The sequence below is a fragment of the Sparus aurata genome, chromosome 19, assembly GCF_900880675.1.
Source record: "Sparus aurata chromosome 19, fSpaAur1.1, whole genome shotgun sequence".
Taxonomy (NCBI): domain Eukaryota; kingdom Metazoa; phylum Chordata; class Actinopteri; order Spariformes; family Sparidae; genus Sparus; species Sparus aurata.
The window spans coordinates 12,495,772-12,516,329 of record NC_044205.1 but is presented as its reverse complement, the minus strand read 5'-3'; the positions used below and the strand labels follow the sequence as shown (position 1 = coordinate 12,516,329).

Here is a 20,558-nt window from a genome sequence, read left to right as displayed (position 1 = left end):
ACATGTCTGTGTGATCTGTTATTTTTATGTCAGCAATGTGCAAATCAAAGTGTAAATAAACAAATGAGCAGTCTTGTACAATATTTTTTTAATTTCTCAACTGTGTGTCATTTTGTTTTCTGATTATTTTTGTTGTTACATCATGATCTACTGTGTTTCCCAATTTTTCTATGCAGTCATTTATTTATAACATATTCCATCATTGTAGTGTAATGCAACCCTTTTTGTCTTTCTTTGAAGTGAAAAAAAATAAAGAAATAATAAAGAATCTGATCGATTCAATGAATCAGAAAGATATTCCTCCCTACGGGGAGAGCTGTGTGCCTCCTCTGATATTACACTGCTGTTGTATTCTGTGGACAACCAGACTGTGGTACAAGCTGTCCGCAGTTCAAACCAGCCAAGCCACATAAGTCTCACTAGTTTGCCTCTAAAGTGTAAAACCTCAACTTAAAGTGCTATCTGCGACAGTGCTGCAGTTTAGTGAAACAGGGGTCTTTGGGTGATGATTCTCTCAGAAGTAAATACATGAGCAGCTGAATTTTTTTGCCAAATTTTGTTCTGTTATATTTGAGAGAGTGAGGCAAGTCCTGCAAGTGGACATTACATTTAGCCCAACACCACTTAAAGTGATGAAAGAGGACTACATATGAGGTTTAGGTCGACAGTATGTGCATCCGCGATGAAAGAGAGCTGACGTGCCCAAGAGAAGTGATGGCGGGGGGGACTGATGACGTCATACAAACCACAGAGAAAAAGATAAGATAAGAAGGGGGAAGTTGGTCTGTTGGTGTCTGCAGTATTTCACAAAACATTTGCTATATCACTTAGTGAAGAATTAATACTCTTTCATATTTCGGTGTCGCAATGGCATAGATTAAAGTATGCATGAAGTCATATGTACAGTAGCCTAAACATCCAAATCATATCTAAATTTCACTCTGCTCCACTCTTCTTCAGGAGGTGCCATGAACAGACTTTTATCTGCTGTTTCCTCTGTTTTTTTTTTTGGTTGTTTTTTTTAATCACATCTTATGATGGGATCTTACTTGCTTGGTTGCATGTCAACAAAACCGCAACAGTTTCCTTACCTCGTTCAGCAGAAGGGGTCGTACCAGCTCTGTTGCCACAGTCAGCCTTTTTTCCTTTGGCTCCGTAAACTAGTCCGTCTTCACTGAACAGCTGTAAGTCTGAGAATAAGAGACTCAGCAGGAGAGATCATCTAAATCTCCACTGGAAATATCCTCCTTACATTATAGTAAGTTTTCACCAGTATTATAATATCTGCAATACTTCGAGAAAATAATCATTTGCACATGTATGAGGTTAAGTTGTATCAAAAGTGACTTCCTGGTTCACTAGAACATTGTTTGTTACAAAGTATGTTTTTTTCTGATTTTGAAACTGATTGTGTCTGTGTAAAGCTGCAGGATCGTTTGGTAAGGTCAAATGTAACTGCTTTTCATGTTTGAAGTGTTTTGTCCAGAGAGGTTTTTTTAATTTGCTGCTTTCCATGGAACGACATGATATACATCATTTGTTGGGCTTTGGTTGACTAGAAATGAGCCATAAATAAATGACAAGTTGCTTGAGTGACATTTTATGTAAATGTAAATGAGGGCACTCGATGGATATACTAGTTTGGTCTAGCTACCGGAACACACGGATGTCAACAAACAGGTAAGTAGCTGCTTGCACAAACACACTGTTTTAACTACTTTTATATTCATTTTGAGTCATACACGCTACAGTGCTGTGTGCTAAGGTGTCTGCTGTTGTTGCATAACATTCGGTGTGAGATGTGGAGCATGCTAAGACGCTTGTAACCCAGTGTAAAGTTCTGACCCCATGCTGTTAGCTGTCAATGCTAAGTCTCCGTTCACGGAGCTCTGTAATGGTTGGACCAAATGTGTTTGCGTCTTCGGTACTGGCAAGTCAAGGGTAGCTTGAGCAATGAAGCTGCATGTTTAAATCGACCGAAGTTCTCCTTTAAGTCGTCAAGATAAATAAACCTAATATCATGTCAAAATGAGCATTGTTCTCCATACTGCAGATATCATTCATCACTACTTATAACACAGTAACATCTGGTTGTACGTGGCAGGGTCCTGGTTTGAATGTTGCTTTAAAAGGACATGAATGATTTGATTAAAAGATGCTTTGTTTGAAACACTGAAAACCAACATTTTAATTTCAAATCCAGGTGATGAGTGTCCTGTCAGTCCTGTGTGTGAATATGGTGACAGCCAGCATGTTGCTGAGCCTCTTCTTTCTCACTTTTTTCTTCTCACTTTTATCAGGATTCATTGATCATTTATATTCATTGCAGCATACATCATACTGCTGCTTTGTTTATCATCAACTCTTCTCTTCCACATTTTGTTAATCATCAATCTGCTTTACAGGTGTTTTAGCTGACCCTGTTTGTCCTGATGATTCAGGCCTCTTCATCACTGCACCAAAGACGATTCAAGCACTGAGTGGATCTTGTTTGCAGATCAAATGTAACTTTAGAGCTAAATCAGCACAATACTTAAAGAGCAGCAACGACACCTTTGGAGTGTGGATTAGAAGTGACCACAGATTTGGCTACATTCCAAACAATGTGATTTTTAACAGCAGTAGGACAGATAACATCTATCCCATGAAGATAACTGGAAACCTGAGAGAGAAAAACTGCACCACTTTATTTTCCAGATTAATCACTAGTTACACAAACACATACTACTTCAGGATTGAGACTGACTCATTCAAGGCAACAGCTCTCTGTGATCCTTTTCAAATAAACGTTCAAGGTAAGAGAGTTTAGTTTCCTTCTGTCAAAGTTCAAGATTCATTTACTGTCATTCCACAAGACAGGGTTGTAGAACAAAATGCAAGTTGTAGTGCCTTTATGCTACACAAGAAAAACTCTTTCTTAGGGTGTATTGTTGAGAATGAGTTAACGAGTGTCACAACCACGCAGAAGCACTGTTGTCTGGTGGTAGTCACACTAACAGTTTACAGTTTACAGGAATATTTGTATAGACATGATCCAGGGTGGTGGGGACCTGAACATGATTGTGTAATTTAGGTGAAACACTTCACACATGATCCACACTTTCTTTTCCAATGTTAACGAGTGTAGTTCTTCACAAGCAATGTGCGCCTCAGTGAAAAAAGCCAAAGAAATGGCACATTAAAAAATAAATGTAGGAAAACATAAGGGAGCTTCAGGACGCTGCATCTGCATTCTCTGCAGTGGTCATGGTCAGATGTGTAATTTATTGTCAGCAGTGTTTGGAAATCCATCCATCCATCCATGGTCTGTAACCGCTTTATCCCTTTTATGGGGTTGCGGGGGGTTTTGCTGGAGCCAATCCCAGCTGTCTCTGGACGAGGGCAGGGTACTCCCTGGACAAGTCGCCAGCTCATCGCAGGTCCCTCACTGATGGCAGAGGCCGCCATGCAAGGTGTCAACCGCACATCAGGAGCAATTTGGGGTTCAGTATCTTGCTCAAGGACACTTCAACATGCAGCTCAGCTCAGCCCGGAGCTGGGATTTGAACCAGTGACCTTCCGATCACTAGCCGACCTGCTTTACCCGCTGAGGTACAGCCGCCCTGTGTTTGGAAATGTGTTTAAGTAATTTGTTATTTATTTTTCAAGTTAAAATGTATGTTAGATTTGAACCCACAGATTCTCCTGGTCACACCACAATTGAGATCTCAGGTGATCTGAAGGAGAAGGAGTCTGTCACTATAACCTGCTCAGCTTTCACTCCCTGTCCACACTCCCCTCCTAAACTCACCTGGAATCTCCAACAAGACTCTCACAACAAAATAGAGGAAAACACAGATGGAACCTTTACAACTAAAATCCAGGAGACCATCACTCTGTCAGACCAACATGATGGATACAACATCAGCTGTTCTGCCACATATCCTGTGAATGAAGGAAAACATGTCAAGACAGCAGAGGAGACAAAGACTCTCAGTGTGAATGTAGCTGAAGGACACTTTTACAGAATTGAAGTGACAGATGGAGGAGATTATTACTGTGTGGCCACAAATGATCTCGGGAGTCAGACATCATCACGGGTTCGTTTAAATAATTCAGGTAAATGAAGAACTGGACTGAATCTGCTCATTTTAGTCAATGCTTTTTTTCTGCTTCGGTGTTTCTTGTTCGTTTTTTTTTAGTATCCTAGTTTTAGTAAAGCCCTTTTGACTGCATTTTTATGAATTGATTCTAAAGTAATAAACTCTTACTTGGAGAGTATCTCAGCATATCGTGGTGGCTGGAGAGCATTTATTGTTTAATAAAGTCTATGTTTTATGATGTACAAGCTTACATTAGAGGTTAACAGATGGAATTAAAGTTCAGGATGATTCAGAGTCGTAACTTTTTCCATTAAGGAGAAGCTGCCCGTGCTGTCTTGTTACAGAGTTTGGGCTTTCTGTCTATGTTACAGTGAAGATCCTGGGAGTCATCATGCTCTACAGTACAATCGTCATCTTTGAGTGGTGATACCAACTTTTCTGTTTTATGTGTGAGTCAGCAGGGGCAGCTCACCAAGCTAAGGCCAGCTGACTACATCGAGCAGCAGTAAGCCTATTTCATTAACAATTAAGCTACTCGGATCTGTCTACAAGGAAATTTTTCACAAGTCACCTTGGTACCACAACTGGCCTCCGTCGTCGTTCTTGGACCCATCATTTATATGCACCACTGAGTGCATGTTGAGTCATCTTTGATGAGTTTTGATGATTTTCCATTAAGTTCTCTTCAGTGCTATATCAGTGCCAATGTTGGGCCTGATACCGCTGTATAAGTGAGGTGAACAACTGATGAGGCAAGATACAGGTGAAAAACACTTACGCGATGATTTTGACATTATGGGGACTTTAACTTGTGTATTCTTCCATCTCTTTCTCTTTCAGCTGCTTCAGATCAAGATGCTGCAACAAACCAGTGAAGGTAAGCTGCTAGATGAGGACAGCTACATTATTCTGTCAACAGTCAGTTGTCTTCATCTCATTAAGGAGAGCTAATCTCACTTTATATCAGACTTTGATTTACCAAGACAAGCTCAAGTTGCTGCTGGCATTTCTCTTTGAGCTGCATTAAACTCACTGCAGAGAACAACACCTCTCTCTCTCTCTCTCTCTCTCTGTCTCTCTCTCTCTGTCTCTCTCTCAGAACACAGATGAAGCAGACTATGTCAGCAGAGTGATTGAGATTCAAGCATCATGAAGGAGAAGAGGAAGATGTCACGTTCACCATAAATGAAATATTTCTCTTTTTCTTGTTCCTCTAATTCTTAAATATTCAACTAGTCTGCAGAAGTTTGGTGGGATGAACAGAGGATGGAGTGTAAACAGGACGGATGTTTGTTCTGATGGAATATAACGCAAGTTTAATATACTGCAGCTTCATTATTAGGTTGTGTATGATTGAGCTGATTTATCACATTCATATATTGATTCCCTTTCTCTGCCTTCACGATCTTTTCTTTGTGTGTAAAGATTAAGATTATTTCCAAAAAAGACATCAGGACAACTCATGTGAAATATTTCAGGTGATGAAGATGCAGATGGAGGCTTTTTATTTATGTCAACTGCTTGTTTTAATCGAACAATTCATCTTATTAAAGGTCAAATGTGTTCTAACTGCTAACTAGTCAGGGCTGTAGCTGTCACAGAAGACAGAGGTCATGTCCTCAGTAGTTTTATGTCAAAATGTGTTGGTTGGAGTTCTCTGACGATCCCATTACCTTCTGTAAGTGGTACTTACACATGAGGGCACTTGTCACTAATTCCTCAATTATCCAGACTGTTACTGGTATACATTTTAATTCTAATTTTTCAAGTGTTTGGCAGGATTTGAAGATTTGACTTGGAATATTAGTAATGCAGATTTTTTTGTTTATGTTTTTCTGTGAACATGAACTTCTGGCTGTGAGTCTCTGGCTGAGCTCTGATTAGCAGTGAGTGTAAAGCTGAATGTCCGTCTCTACTTTAAGTCGGGAGTGGCTCGTACACCACCAGCTGGTGGTGCTGATACTTCTCCTATTAAAACTCCTCACCTAAATTCATCTCTGGTCACCTCCATCCCAACCATGAAAGTGTCAGACAGGGCGAGAGGAGAAGAGAGGAGACAGAATGAACGCTAGGGGCAGAGATCAATACATGAATGATAAACAAGAGTGAAAGAGGGAGAGAGGGTTTTCCGTTTCCAACAGTTAAAGAAAAAAGAAAGATGAAAACAAGAAAATGATGGAAAACATATTTGAGAGATCACAAATCTGTGCATTCCTGCCTTCTACTGAACAGCATAAACTACATTACTATGTTTAGGCCTGGGTGTTTTTTCCTTAGGATGGGCAAATGTATGCCTAAGTGCATTGGTAGGTTTAAAGTGAACAAGGATCTCATGTTTATCAAAGATCCTCCTGAGTTTCTCAGATGTTCCTGCGACATAGGGAATGACGATGTTGTCACGTTTTCTCGTCTCCTCTCTGTCTGCTCTGGATCTTTAAGAGGTTTTGACTCAGATCCAGTTTCGGTAGCCACAGTTTTAAAGTGCTCCCCTGATGGGCTTCTGTTTCATCTGCTTCCCCTCTGACTAAGTGGGAACGTCTCAGCCCGACGGTTTAAGGTTCTGATGACCCCCAGCTTGAGCTCCGGGCGGTGATGAGAGTCAAACAGCAAGTACTGACCTGTGTGTGTAGGTTTTCTGTAAACCTTAATGCTGAGGCTTCTCTTCAGTGTGTACTGTGCAGTCCAAGAGAGGCGGACCTTCTCGTCTGACATCTTCCCTGACATGTGAACTTGATGTTATTGTACGTGGCATTAATGTGTTCTATGAAGGCTTTCACTTCCCCTGCTCTGATTTTGACCCAGATGTATTCAACACTTATCAAATCAGTAAAGGTTTTACTAAACTAACTGTACTAACACAGCTATCGGCCAGTAAGCAGCTTGAGCCAGTTAATGTTAATCAAGTATTAGCTAGCTGCTATTCACAAGGCAAGCTAACATTAGCCCATAATTGAAGACCTTATCTGTAATGTGTGTTTCATTAAAATGCTTTTGTTCAAATTGAGGACAGTAGGATGCGACAACACGTCCCGAGCGTGTCTGGCTGCCCGGAAATAGAAATGAGTGTAGACGAAGCACTAACACCTCAAAACAGCTTTTTGTGGAGTTGTGGCGACCACACCCTATTCATATTTGCTAGAAGTAGCACCCTGACATATTGTTTGCTTGAGTTGTTGCTTTGTTTGTTTACCTTGTATACAGAACCTTTCCCACTGATGAACCACTGCAGTTATTGGCCTAAAAGCCAGGTGATGTTTCTGACACTTAATGTTTATTGAGCTTTGGCTCTCGTGTCTGTCTCATGTATCAAGTTATTAATTACACCAATTATGTTAAACACAGCTTTATGTATCTTGTAGTTACCAATTAATTGAACTCTACTGTGAAAAAATTATAATTTTGAAAAAGCTATAAAATAAGTCAGTGTGATGCTCAAAGGTTTAGGTGGATTTATCATGTAATTGCACAAAATGAATCATATTGAGCTGGACAATATAGTTTAAACAGTTTTACTGTAATAAAATCTTATCTATACATATGTCTCTACATCTATCTCTACATATATCTAAACATCTAAACATTCATTCATAAATCTATACATCAGTCCATACAAATATCCATGCATCAATCTATACATATGTGTATACATCTAAACATCAACCTATACATATATCTGAAAAATTATTTATACATCAATCTAAACATATATCTCTAAATCTATCAATGTATCTATACAAAGATCTTAAATTCTATCTACACATCTATTTGTACATCAATCTATATATTATCTCAACATCTATCTGTACATCTATTTACACATCCATTGATCCATCTGCATGACATCACAGAAGTCCACCGTGAGGAGAGGAGGGCAGCTGATGCTCTGCATTGGGTGGACTTGGTGGAGGATCAAGCTGCTCCGTCACCAGGTGATGCTCCACATCCTCTGATTGGCTGGACTCTGTGTGAGTTCTGCAGAGGAGGACAGAGATGTGACAGCTGTTTCAAGAACATGCAGCCAGGAGGCGGGCGGGGCTTAGAATGTACTCCTGGAGCAGGTGATACATGTCACTCACGTGCACGGTCACTGGAGTTTGTGTGTGCGGCAGCTGCACCAGGACCGTCCGCTGACGTGTGCTGTGACAGGACCGGGACTGTCTGCGAGGGACGAGGTTCCTCCACAGCTCTCTGTGAGGTCGAGGCCTCCATCACAGCTGCCCGTGAGGTGGAAGCCACCACTGACACTGCTACACCAACAAACAAAAACACAGATCAATCCTCCAAAGCTTTAAAAACACTTATACACAAACAAATAAGATTCCTCTTCTTACTCTGCAGTAAACTACATCTGAATATGTATATTGGATCAAATGACATTTATTTGAGAGTCACAACTTTTGTAAAGATGCACAATTCATTCTCCACAATACTATTCAAAGCTAGAAAGGTGGCGCCATTAAAGTTAAATCTAATAAAATCAGGCTTACTCTCTGTCCCAGGACCTTCCAACAGTGGCATGCTGTCAGCCGCCACAGGCCGACCCAGGATCAGGCTCACAGTCACAGTCCTTATTCGATGAAGTGAAGCCTGAACTTCCCGAGGTCTTGTTAATGTAAGTCCTGCCACTGAACATGAAAAAAACACACACACACACACACACACACACACACACACAATTATCCTGTTATTGTCATGAATCATGTATCTGTTATTAGTTTGGGTGAGCGGAATTTTTTTTTTTTTTATCTGAGAAATAGGTGTCGTGACCAAAAGAAGATATCTCACCTGACTTTGTCCCCCCCACCTTCCAGTGGCAGCATGTTCTCAGGCTGGACCATCAACAGAGGGAACACATGGCCTGAACGTCTTTCTCATCCAGGAGAAGACACGTCGGAGGAAATTCTTCTTCTTCCCTGGCTCGTTCTCTGCCCCCGTGTTTTCTGAAAATAAAAGGACATTAAAGTCCTCAGCCGTACTCCAAAATGCACAACAGCTCAGACACGAGTAGAGGTGACTGTTACTTACCACATGAGCCTGAGGCCTCACATATTGATGACTCCATCCCACTTTCAACGTCAGTCACTAAGGACACTGACGCCTCGTACAGGCCAGACTGAAAACTAAAAACACAACAAAACAATTAGTCAGACTTTCATTCCTGTTATCGTCATCACATCGTAAAACTGCAACAAGGAACTTTTCATTTTTGTTGTTTCTGAGGCTCCTGCGGACCAAACCTCCTGAAGTAAAGATCTTGATCTAGCTTTCGTGTGGATTTGATGTGGAAGTGAGTGAAAAACAAAGGCAAAAGGTTCTGATACTAATTTTCATCATCTCACCTGACTGCACTCTCCTGATCTCCCAGCATCGAGCGCTGGGCTGTCGCAGGCCGAACCAGAATCACCACACCTGATGGTAGAAATGTGGGGGATGGAGTGGAGTCCTCACTCGAGAACGGGGAAGTGAAGGCTGAACATCCTGAGGTCTTGTCAATGTAAGACCTGCCACTGAACATGCACAATTATCCTGTTATTGTCATGACATCTTCAAGAATCATGTCTCTGCTATTATTTCTGCTGATGTGAACCATTTTCTCATCTGAGAAATGGGTGTCATGACTAGAGGAAGACATCTCACCTGACTTCACTCCCCTGACCTTCCAGCAGCAGTATGTTCTCAGCCGTCGCAGGCTGAACCAGGATCACACCTGCTGGTGGAATGTGAGAAGTGTGGAGAGTGGAAGGGGGTGCTGTTGTAGGACAAGCGGGGCGTCTTTTACTCAGGACTGCCGCCTTTGGTCTCATCATCTTACGATGGCTCGTCTCAGACTTCTCTGCCCCATTGCTACAAAAAGACATACTCGCTGTTACACTGATGTCCTGGAAACACGACAGGACACTGATCAAATGACAAATTGTCACTAACTTACAAAACACCACCTACAGGACTCACACCTCACATGCACACTTACTTTGGGTAGTCTTTGGTGATAAATAGATGAGTGAGGACTTCACGGGGAGTGATCCTCTCATCCTCACCCGTCTTCAGCATGGCCTTCAGGAGCTCGATGCACTGGTCTCGCTCTGCGGCCTCAGATCCATTATTTTCCTCAAGACGCATCTAGTTGAGGAAACAACAGTCATTTCCACCATCATGAAAGACAATCGGTCATAGTGACAAAGAAAGTTACTTCACACTTACTTTTTTGAGATCGTCCAGAGACTGGAGCTTGTGGTCCTTGACAGTGCTGAGGTGACATCTGAAATACTCAAAAGATGTCTGAAAGAAGGTTCAAAGTGTTTGTATCAGTGATCCTCAGAATCATTTTGAATGATCGACTGTTAAATGTTGGGAAATGTTAACAAGAAATAAAAGATGATAAAAGATTAAAGGTCAGAGAAGGTTCACTGTGGTACCTTGAGCTCCCAGCTGCTGGACTCAGTCCAGTTAAAGTACTTCTTTGTCTGTAGACCAGTACTGAGAACAAGGTCTTCTGGCTGACCCAGGAGATCAATGATGCTCCGCAGCTGGAGATTAAACACAGCATTACATCAAGACATGTAAGAGCAAGTATTGTTCTCAGGAGGGCAAAGTATGAATCGCCATATCTGAATGGCCAGTTCTCGTCGGTGGGTTCGGTTCAAGCACGAGGCAGCCAATCAGAGGCAAAGTAGGGCAGGTCATCCTTTCACAACATGCTTATGCTAACACCCATCATCGTAGCTAAGGTAGGAAGTTCTTTGAACCACTAAACATCAGATTACTTCCTTCTGTCACACTCAAAGTAAATTTATAGCATCTTTTCATCTGTTTTAACAAAACACCAAGATGGTTTCTCATTCCCTGTTATCTAAATTTTCTTTCGAGTCCCAGCTTCAGATGACTCATTATTGTACATGGAGCACTAATTAGAGCAAAACCACAAGCAAGAGTGAAGACACACAAGTGACTGACAAACTGTCTGAATAATTTAAGTGACTTACAATTTCATACTCGGAGCGTCCACTGAAAGGTAGCTTGCCGCAGATCATGATGAACATCAGACAGCCCAGGGACCACATGTCAATGGCCTCAGAAAATGGACAGCCCAACAGGATTTCTGGAGACCTGAATGTGGAGGAGAAACATTACACAGGATGTTTACGCTGTCAGACCTGGGAGGGGAGCAATAAATGGTAAACTTCTAACTCACTCCAGTGTAATAATAAAAATAAGGAAGCCCACCTGAATGCCATCGGTTGCAGGAGCTTGCCCTGGCTGGCTTCTGATCTGGACATGGCAACACCGAAGTCAATGAGCTTGACTCTGAAGGGTTGTGTTTGGTGATTCTCTATCATGATGTTGTGCAGGTGCAGGTCAGCATGGATCACCCCGATCCCCTTCAGTGCCTCAAATGCTGTCCCCATCTGAAAGTACAAGGTCAGTAAGAATGTACCAAAGCCTAAAAGTGACAGAGTGCTCAGTGCTTTGCTTTCCATCTGCCGTGCTGATGGAGGTCATACCTGCTGGATGATGCTTCTGATGTCACTCACAAGCATAGGCGCAAAACTTGTCTTTCCAAGGTAGACGCCTAGGGTGATATCCAACACCTCCAACACGATTGCCTTTCCATATCTGGTTTGAAAGCAATCCATGAACTCAACGATGTTGTGTTGGTGGAGTTTCAGGTGCTTGAACCGTCTCAGCATGGAAACCTGGAGAGACACGGCAAGTTTGACATGATTAGTTTTTTACAGTCAGTTCATGTGTTAACGTGTTAAGTCTTTATAACGTGGCGCTTAAAACTTAGTGTGCAGATAATCAATATCTCTTTATATAGTGACATTTCTAGATAGCTTAAAATAGCTCAAATGAAAAGGAATTGCTTGTTTGTGCGAGGCATTTACAGAACCTCTGACTACACAATATCTTGAACCGTGAACATAAAAATCAACACCTCGTACCTCATTGACGGTGTCATTCTCGAAGCATTTAGGTATCTTCACAGCCACCGTCTGCTTGATGTCCTTTTTCCAACATTTCAACACCTTTCCGAAGTAGCCCTCTCCCAGAACTTCCAGGACCTCATATCCTCTGGGGAGCTGGACGGGGTCCATCTCGGAAGGTGAGGTGGATGCCTTGGATACCCTGGATCCCATGTTGTCTCTCAGAATACTGAAACAAAACAGGTGAAAACAACAAGAAAAATGAGATGTTAATTTCATTCCCTTTGAGGGACCATAACAATGTTTCAGATATTGAGTACATATCATTTTGCTACCATCCTACGGTCTCTACCCTGTCAACGATTAGATGACACAAAACTTGTTAAACTGCCGCTTCAGGTCTTTAAAGACAATCGTGTATATATTTCATATTCCACATTTCAGTGATCATCTGATTGTCTGAGGTCTGAGCAAAATCAGGGAATTTTTGGTAGTGTCCTAATATCTCTGCTTACTGGACAGATGTAGTAACAGAGATCACATCTTGATTTTAATGTCACTGTAATTTGTGTGGGAAATCTGATCTGAAAAAAAACGGCCAGATATTAAACGTCACTTCAAATACTACTAGCAGCTGGTAAAAAAGCAATAACCACGAAATGGCGAAGTAAAAAGTCTCCAACAATCCTTGAATGGGCCGAAATAGTTCATTCAGATACTCCTTACAAGTTACAGTACAGATGAGGATTTTACATCTAAAACCTGGCATTAGCTCATAAATTCGATGCAGTGTTGCGGTTATGAATACCAGTAGATTCGTTAATTATAACAGTCTATCAAGTAAAGTAAGTAGGCTTATCCTCCAAGAGCACAACCATTTGCCCATTGTCCAATTTACATACTGTCTATCCGCCAAATATATATTGCTGTGCGCAGAAAAGCGTGCGCCATTAGGCACCTAACCTGTCCATACCTTCATTAAAAAACATGAAGTCAACAAGATGACTTCTCCAAAATAAGCACACACAATAATCTGTTCTTCACGGCAGGGAAAACTGATAAAGCCAATATGTTGTTTAACTTTATTAGTCATGAGTCATGGAGGAGACGGTGGGATGGACGGAGGATGCCACCCTCATCTCTGCCAAACCTTTTCAATACCAACACGTCAAGTACAAGCTCTGAGCCTGACTGAACACAACAGTGAAAAGGCCTTCAAAAATATTTAAAACTGTGAACTTGAACTCTCTCTGACAACATATCCGGTTAGGCTCAGTTCAGTTTCAACAACTACAGCAGCTGTCTCAGCTGTACACAGACAGACGGCCCTGCTGTGTTTACACCTGCACGGTCTCATCTCCTAACGTTCCATCGTCTCCATGGTGCACGAGACAAACATGTTGTTTTTTCAAAAAAAGGCCCGGTCGCATATTTTCCCCTAAATGTTCAACCTTAAATATTTAAACATGTAGCCTAATGCCTCAAACAAAAATAACAGTCTTTGAAAACCACTAAACAACCGTGAACACATTCCTCAACTTTCAGCGCATTCTTAACCTCTAAAAAACATTTTACACCGAGAAAACGTCGAGTACGACCCAAAAGTGACTTTCCATGAAAGGCTAGCTAAAATGTTATCAATAGCCTATCTGTAAATTCGATCATTTACCAAGAGTATCGGCACATTAGTCAACCGAAACAAACTTCTCCACGTATAAGAAGATGAATAAATACATTTGGTGTGATAATAAAAGATGTCCTACCTGCAGAGACTCAGGACAGCAGGTGCCTCGCCACAGGGGGTCAACCGGAGGCCACTTCTCCAGCAGTTAGAGATGGTCTACTTCTGGCAGTAGTGGTCCTAGAGCAAAGTAATCCAAAAGGTTTGTTTGCAAACAATCTTACAGGTGGTCAGGTATAATCCAAGAGGTTTGTCTGAGATGAAGCCTTGCAGGTGATCAGGTTAAATCCAAAGAAGTTTGTCAGAGATGAAGTCTTCAAGTGATCAGATTTAATCCAAAAAAGGATTGTCTGAGATGAAGTCTTCCAGGTGAACAGGTATAATCCAAAAAGTTTTGTTAAGTAGAAGTTTTCCAGTCAATCGGGTTTCCCAGATTGCAACTTTCCAACAATAAATCCGCAGTAGGTCAACTTGTCAAAGTTTAATGTGCGAATGAGAAATAATGAGGCCTGCAGCTTTTATAGCTTTGGTTAACGTTTCTGTTTCCATGGCCTTCAGTGACGCGCGTGCGTGCGTGCGTGCGTGCGCGTGCGTGCGTGATCATGCAGGTTCTGTGCAGCAAATGAATGTATTTAGTTTTCTTGTGTGAAATGTCGTCATTCAATAACTTTAAATGTGTCAATAGTGTCACTTCATTTATGCCAATAAAGTTTATTTGAACTGATAGATGTAAACTGTGGGATTGTTGTGTGAGCAGCAGGTGTTTCTACAACATCTCAAGTTCTAATCTTCAGTTTGTGGGGGTCTAAAATAATGAACGTGAGCCTGAAAAAATAAGTACACATTTACTCCGCTGACATACCGATGGATGAGCAATTGGTGTTCAGTATCTTGCCCAAAACACTTTGACAAGCAGCTGGAAGCGGGGATTGAACCACCGACCCTCTGATTAACATTACCTCCAGAGTCACAGAAGCCTGCACATGTTAAATAATAATGTTTTGATAAGATCGGCAGGTTGTACACAAGATCAACATTTTAGTGCAAATAAAAGATATGAGGCGGGTGCTCAACTGATGATGTCATTGTGCAGAGTACTGGGAAAAGACTGAGGACTTACAGATAAGAGATAATACGATAGATAAGAAGAGTTCAATCGTTTCAGCGTCACTAAGGACATTAATCAATTGATCTATGTAGATAAAAGACAATCTCAATTTCGGTGTAAAATAGACCATTACATTTCTAGAATTTTAACATGAAGACATTTAACAGCTGTCTACATACATAAAAAGATTTATTTTTTTTACGACATATGAGGATTTCAATTTAAATCGCAATTGTAACATTGTGATACTGGAATAGAGCATTCAGCGCATTTTAAGTGAACACAGCATTTTGATAACTGAGGTTCACTTATCAGTTCTGTGTCACTGAGCTGCAGTGAGAAACACTTGACACAAGTAACCAAAACTCTGCTGTACCAACATGTCTGAAGTATTCTCTCACTCATCTTTTTTGGTTGAGAGTAAGTTGAAGCATTGGGCGTCAGTTTGTATTTCAGTGCATTTAAGTACAAGGAAACTGAGACACCTTCAGTCTTTAATTACTACTAAAACGGTGTGTTGTAAATATGATGAAACAGAACTGTATCTCTGAGTGGCTGAGAAACCAAACTGACTGAAACCGGATGAAGTTACAAAAGCGGTCTGAGCCAAAAAAAACCCTGAGAGGTGAAAGGTCAGGGAAACTGGGAAGTTGGTTTGCTGCTTCGGTCCTCCACACAGCTCTCTGCAGCAACACGTCTTCATCATGTGCTCAACAGCGGTGATCATTGTCCATGTATTGACAATTTATTCTTTGACTGGAACACTTAAGTTTAGTTCTTGTGCTAACTGCAATGAGAAGCGAGGAAGAATCTAACGCACAGCTCGTGCTTTTTTTCCCCCCACAAATGATTGATTGTGATGGACACAAAACAATTTCCTTCGCTGACCCGACAGAAAGAGCTACACCAGCAGCTGATCCGGATCACCTACACAGTTGCATATTTCAAATCACTAACATCTAGATGTTTTCCTCCTGTATATTAGTGCCCCTTGAAATACTTGATACAAGTATATAAGAGGCAGCTCTCCACAAGGCCCAATTTAAAACATCCTCCTAATGTAACATGTACGACAGAAGAAGATAACACATACAGGCTTCACTGAGTCTCCTGATCCAAATAATAATTAGGAATAAGTCTCTTGCATTCTGATGTGCTGAGGACTTCCTCACTCAGGGGGTGTCAACAGGAAGGATATAGACTTCTCTTATTTCTGCAGTAATTTAGTCGTGTGAAACAAGAAGTCTGGCTGCTTTTATATGACACGTCCGATCAGTTTGTTACTGGAAGAAAAACTACTTTCTTCTCTTTTTCAGCTGCAGGCTTGTCTGGTAAGGTCAAATGTTTTCTGCTTTTGATGTGTGAACTTGGACAGGTTTTAAATTGCTGCTTTATTGCAAGAAATAACATATACTATGTGTTGGTTTAAGCAGAAATGACCTCAAGAAATAAGACACTACTTGAGTGTAATATCATAAACTCATTTGATATTTAAACTGCTTTCAGTGCAACTCTACAGATATTATTCATTGCTACTTCTAACACAGTAGCATCTGGTTTTACTTGGCTAGTTCCTTCCTAGTTGCTTTCAAAAAACACAAATAACTTGTTTAAAAGATGCTTTGACTGAAATATATATAATATATGTTGTTTTTTATTCAGTGTCATGTCAGTCCTGTGTGTGAATCTGGTGACAGCCAACATGTTGCTGAGCCTCTTCTTTCTCTCAGGTGAGCTGTTTGTTCACTTACTTTTATTTGGAGACATTGATTATTTACAGTTTGGACTTCATTCGGAAATTAATCAGAAAGAGCAGACAGAGTTACTTTATCCAGTTGTTCATGTCCTGACTGCATAGTGAATGTTTTCTACTGACATTCTTAACAGGACAGAGACAAAGACCAGCAAACAACCTACTGCTGCATCATCAACTTTCTCTTCCACATCATTTTAATCATGATTCTGGTTTACAGGTGTTTTGGCTGATTGTCCTGAAGATTCAGACCTCTTCATTACTGCACCAAAGAAGATGGAAAGCACTGAGTGGATCTTGTTTGCAAATCCCATGTAGCTTTAGACCTAGGTCAAAAAAAGATTTTAAAAGCAGCAGAGAAATCTTTGGAGTGTGGATTAAAAGTAATCACTTTATTAGCAACAATCCACACGATGTGATTTTCAATAGCAGTGGGACAAATAACATCTATCCAATGAAGATAACTGGAAACCTGAGAGAGAAAAACTGCACCACTTTATTTTCCAGTTTAATCACTAGTTACACAAACACATACTACTTCAGGATTGAGAGCAACCTATTGAAGGCAACAGCTTATTGTGATCCTCTTCAAATAATAGTTGAAGGTACGTGAGTGTAGTTTCTGTCAGTCTATAATGTTATTGTTCAGTATGAAAGTTTTCACTTTACCAAGAATTAAAATTCAGAGAAAACACTGAGTCTACTGTTACAGTTCAAAATGAAATGGTCAAACTTTAGGACAAAATAGGTTTGGCATTAAAAAAAACAAATGAAGGAATTTGAGATGATATATTTTCTACTATGTGTGTGATTTGAACCCACAGATTCTCCTCGTCGCCCCACAATTGAGATCTCAGGTGATCTGAAGGAGAAGGAGTCTGTCACTATAACCTGCTCAGCTTTCACTCCCTGTCCACACTCCCCTCCTAAACTCACCTGGAATCTCCAACAAGACTCTCACAACAAAATAGAGGAAAACACAGATGGAACCTTTACAACTAAAATCCAGGAGACCATCACTCTGTCAGACCAACATGATGGATACAACATCAGCTGTTCTGCCACATATCCTGTGAATGAAGGAAAACATGTCAAGACAGCAGAGGAGACAAAGACTCTCAGTGTTTCATGTAAGACATTTTATTTTTGTTAATGAAGTGCTGAAGGTCGTGTTTTATGATGTACAAGTTTACATTTGAGGTTAACAGAAGGAATTAAAGTTCAGGATGTTTCAGAGTCGTAACATTTTCCATTAAAGAGAAGCTGACCGTGCTGTCTTGTTACAGATGATCAGGAGTTTGTGCTTTCTGTCTACATTACAGTGAAGATCCTGGGAGTCATCATGCTCTACAGTGCAATCATCATCTTTGAGTGGTGAGACCAACTTTCCTATGATGTGATCATTTCCAGCTACAGACTTATTGTTATCTCTAAAATGTTTCACTTGTATTCATGTTTATTTATTCCATCTTCCTTTCTTTCAGCTGCTTCAGATCAAGATGCTGCAACAAACCAGTGAAGGTAAGCTGCTAGATGAGGACAGCTACATTATTCTGTCAACAGTCAATTGTAGTCTGGATCAGGAGAAGGCCTTTGACAGGGTGCACCATGGGTACCTGTTTAAGGCTTTACATGCTTTTGGAGTGGGGGAACATTTTGTCCATGCCGGGGCCTAGTGAGTAATGAAGGTAGCTTTGCAGCTGTGCAGACTGGTGCCTTTAGGAAGACCCCAATGTAGTCTAGATGTGTCGATGTGACGATGTGTCAATGCTGGTCAAAAATGATCAAGACCTGCAGGCAGTAGTGAGTGCACTTCAGATTTATCGAAAAGGCTTTGTCTGCAAAGTGAACTGGGGGAAGAGTGGGGCGCTGTTGTGTGGATGCTGGGAGGGCTGGGGCAGTAGGAACTGGGAGGGGATCCTCTCAGCCACAAACACCAGGCTGGCAAAGTGGAGGTGGATCCTCTCTCAAGTCTCCTACAGAGGTCGCACTCTGATCATCAACAGTTTAATCCACCTGCTGGCCTGTTGGAGAGGATACAGAGGACTCTGAGGAGGCAGAGAGGGCAGGTGCTGAGCTCGCTGTCTCCATCAGTACTGGACTCCTTCAGTCAGGTGACGGGGGAGGAGCCTCCACTTGTCCCTGTGCTGTTGGTGGCAGGTCCAGAAGGTTAGCAGGAAGACAGACTGCTGTCTTTTGCCTCTCTGAGCCTGGGGTTTTCAGGGTGTAAAGGGGAAATATTTGTATGCAGCGTAGGAACTTTGCAGTAATGAAGGAGGTCAGGGAGCATCAGTGGCTGCGCTACCTTGAGAGACAGACGATGGCAGAGTTTAGGTTGATCAGGCTGTATAAGCTCCCTCTGCCTAAGAGGTCAGGGGATCTGCAGTGGAGGGTGTTACCTGGGGCACTGGCAACAAATGTGTTTTGGTCTAAAGTGCATCATAATGTGAGGGAGGGCTGTGTGTTCTATAACATGCCTGAGTCTGTAAATCACGTGTTTGTTGAATGCCATCGTTTGCTGTCTCTCCTCTCTGCTCTCTGTGGGAGGATAGGAGCGGTGTTCTCTGAGGGGCTTTACATACTGGGGTCCAGGTATTCAGCTCAGACCAAGCACAGAGATCTCCTGATTCATTTTCTGTTTGGCCAGGCTGAACTGGCTACTTGGCTCACGAGGCGTAACAGGTTTGCAGGGTTCAGGGCTGGTGGACCCTGAGTTACTGTTCAAGGGGCTGGTGTCTGCACGTCTACGGGCTACAGAGTTTGAGTATTATTCTTTTGTTAATGACCCTGATGTGTTTCAGAGGGTGGTCTGTGTAGACAGGGCTGTTTGTAGCTGTTTTGGAGACTGAACGGGTCATTTGTTTATGAGAAGGTTCTGTAACAGGAAGATTTTTAATTTGTGTTGGTGCTGTGCTGTAACGAGTACCTGGTTTTGATAAAGGTTGTTAAAAGTCAAAAGTCTCTCTCTCTCTGTCTCTCTCTCAGGACACAGATGAAGCAGACTGTGTCAACAGAGTGATTGAGATTCAAGCATCATGAAGGAGAAGAGGAAGACGTCATGTTCACCATAAATGGAATATTTCTCTATTTCTTGTTCCTCTAATTCTTAAATATTCAATTAGTCTGCAAGAGTTTGGTGACATGAACAAAGGATGAAGTCTAAACAGCACAGGTGTTTGTTTTGATGGAAGATAACACAAATAAAATTCCTTCATCATCATCATTAGTGTGTGTAAGATCGAGGTGATTTATGGTATTTTTATGGTAATCATCTTTCTTTTCCACTGTGGTGTGTTCTTTGTGTGTGTTGATAATCATCTCCAAATGTGAAATGAGGACAATTTATGTAAGATATTTTGGATGATGGGGACTTTTTATTTATGTCACCTGCTTGTTTCAACTGAACAATGAATCATATCACACCGACTTGCACATGGTGACTTTTTAAAGATCCTCAAAGGTCTTTAAATCTCATTGTCTTTTTGAGGTATAGAATTTTTCTTGAGTTTTACCACACCGCTGACATGGAATGACACAAACAGCCTCTTTTTTTTACTCCACTAGTGGTTGACATTTACATTTCAGATGAGTCATCTTCCCTTTAGTTCCCTTGTGTATGAAGTTCATTGTTGTAATACTAATTAATGCGTTTTCATCATGATGGTAGATGGACTTGTATTTATATCCAGTAGTGCTTTTACAGTCTACTGAGCACTCGAACACTTTCAAACACTTACATACTCCTTTTCATACGCACATTCACACACGGCAGGGGTTCAGTATCTTGACCGACATGAAACCAGGGGATTGAACCACCAACCTTCCTCTTGTAATGTCTCCATCTTGTGGTTCTTTCAGGTACAATCCTCGTCTCTAACAGGTGCCAAAACTCTGTGGTGCCAACATGATTGAAACAGTCTTTGTCTCATCTTCTGTTGTCAACACTTCAGAAGAAGTTTAGGTACTGGGCGTCAGGAGGTATTATTAGATATCCTCTTTAGTGCAAGGA

General features: G+C 41.3%; 3 protein-coding genes across 5 annotated transcripts in view; 2 read left to right on the top strand and 1 right to left on the bottom strand.

The window, feature by feature from the left end:
- LOC115570317 (vascular cell adhesion protein 1-like) overlaps positions 1-20,558 on the top strand; it is a 47,216-nt gene that overhangs the window by 12,035 nt on the left and 14,623 nt on the right. The gene's annotated exons all lie outside the window — the stretch shown is intronic.
- Positions 7,576-13,966, bottom strand: LOC115570311 (homeodomain-interacting protein kinase 1-like). 3 transcript variants are annotated; one of them, XM_030398801.1, is made up of 15 exons: positions 13,771-13,966; positions 12,026-12,236; positions 11,585-11,776; positions 11,307-11,488; positions 11,066-11,189; positions 10,499-10,609; positions 10,284-10,361; positions 10,054-10,202; positions 9,720-9,926; positions 9,422-9,589; positions 9,108-9,202; positions 8,868-9,022; positions 8,570-8,707; positions 8,159-8,329; positions 7,576-8,081 (listed from the first exon to the last, which is right to left on the bottom strand). In XM_030398801.1, the coding sequence occupies exons 2-12, from the start codon at positions 12,218-12,220 to the stop codon at positions 8,907-8,909; spliced, it is 1,617 nt and encodes a 538-aa protein (XP_030254661.1). In that variant the 5' UTR covers positions 12,221-12,236; positions 13,771-13,966; the 3' UTR covers positions 7,576-8,081; positions 8,159-8,329; positions 8,570-8,707; positions 8,868-8,906. The 3 variants fall into 3 exon arrangements, with proteins under 3 accessions (XP_030254661.1, XP_030254660.1, XP_030254662.1); XM_030398800.1 differs by having other exon boundaries at positions 7,576-8,054; XM_030398802.1 differs by lacking the exons at positions 7,576-8,081; positions 8,159-8,329; positions 8,570-8,707; positions 8,868-9,022 and having other exon boundaries at positions 9,422-9,491.
- LOC115570314 (myelin-associated glycoprotein-like) overlaps positions 16,095-20,558 on the top strand; it is an 8,736-nt gene continuing 4,272 nt past the window's right edge. The window contains 5 exon segments of the mRNA XM_030398806.1: positions 16,095-16,127; positions 16,459-16,526; positions 16,770-16,828; positions 16,830-17,154; positions 17,374-17,679. Of these exon segments, the coding sequence (XP_030254666.1) occupies positions 16,463-16,526; positions 16,770-16,828; positions 16,830-17,154; positions 17,374-17,679 (754 nt within the window). The 5' untranslated portion in view covers positions 16,095-16,127; positions 16,459-16,462.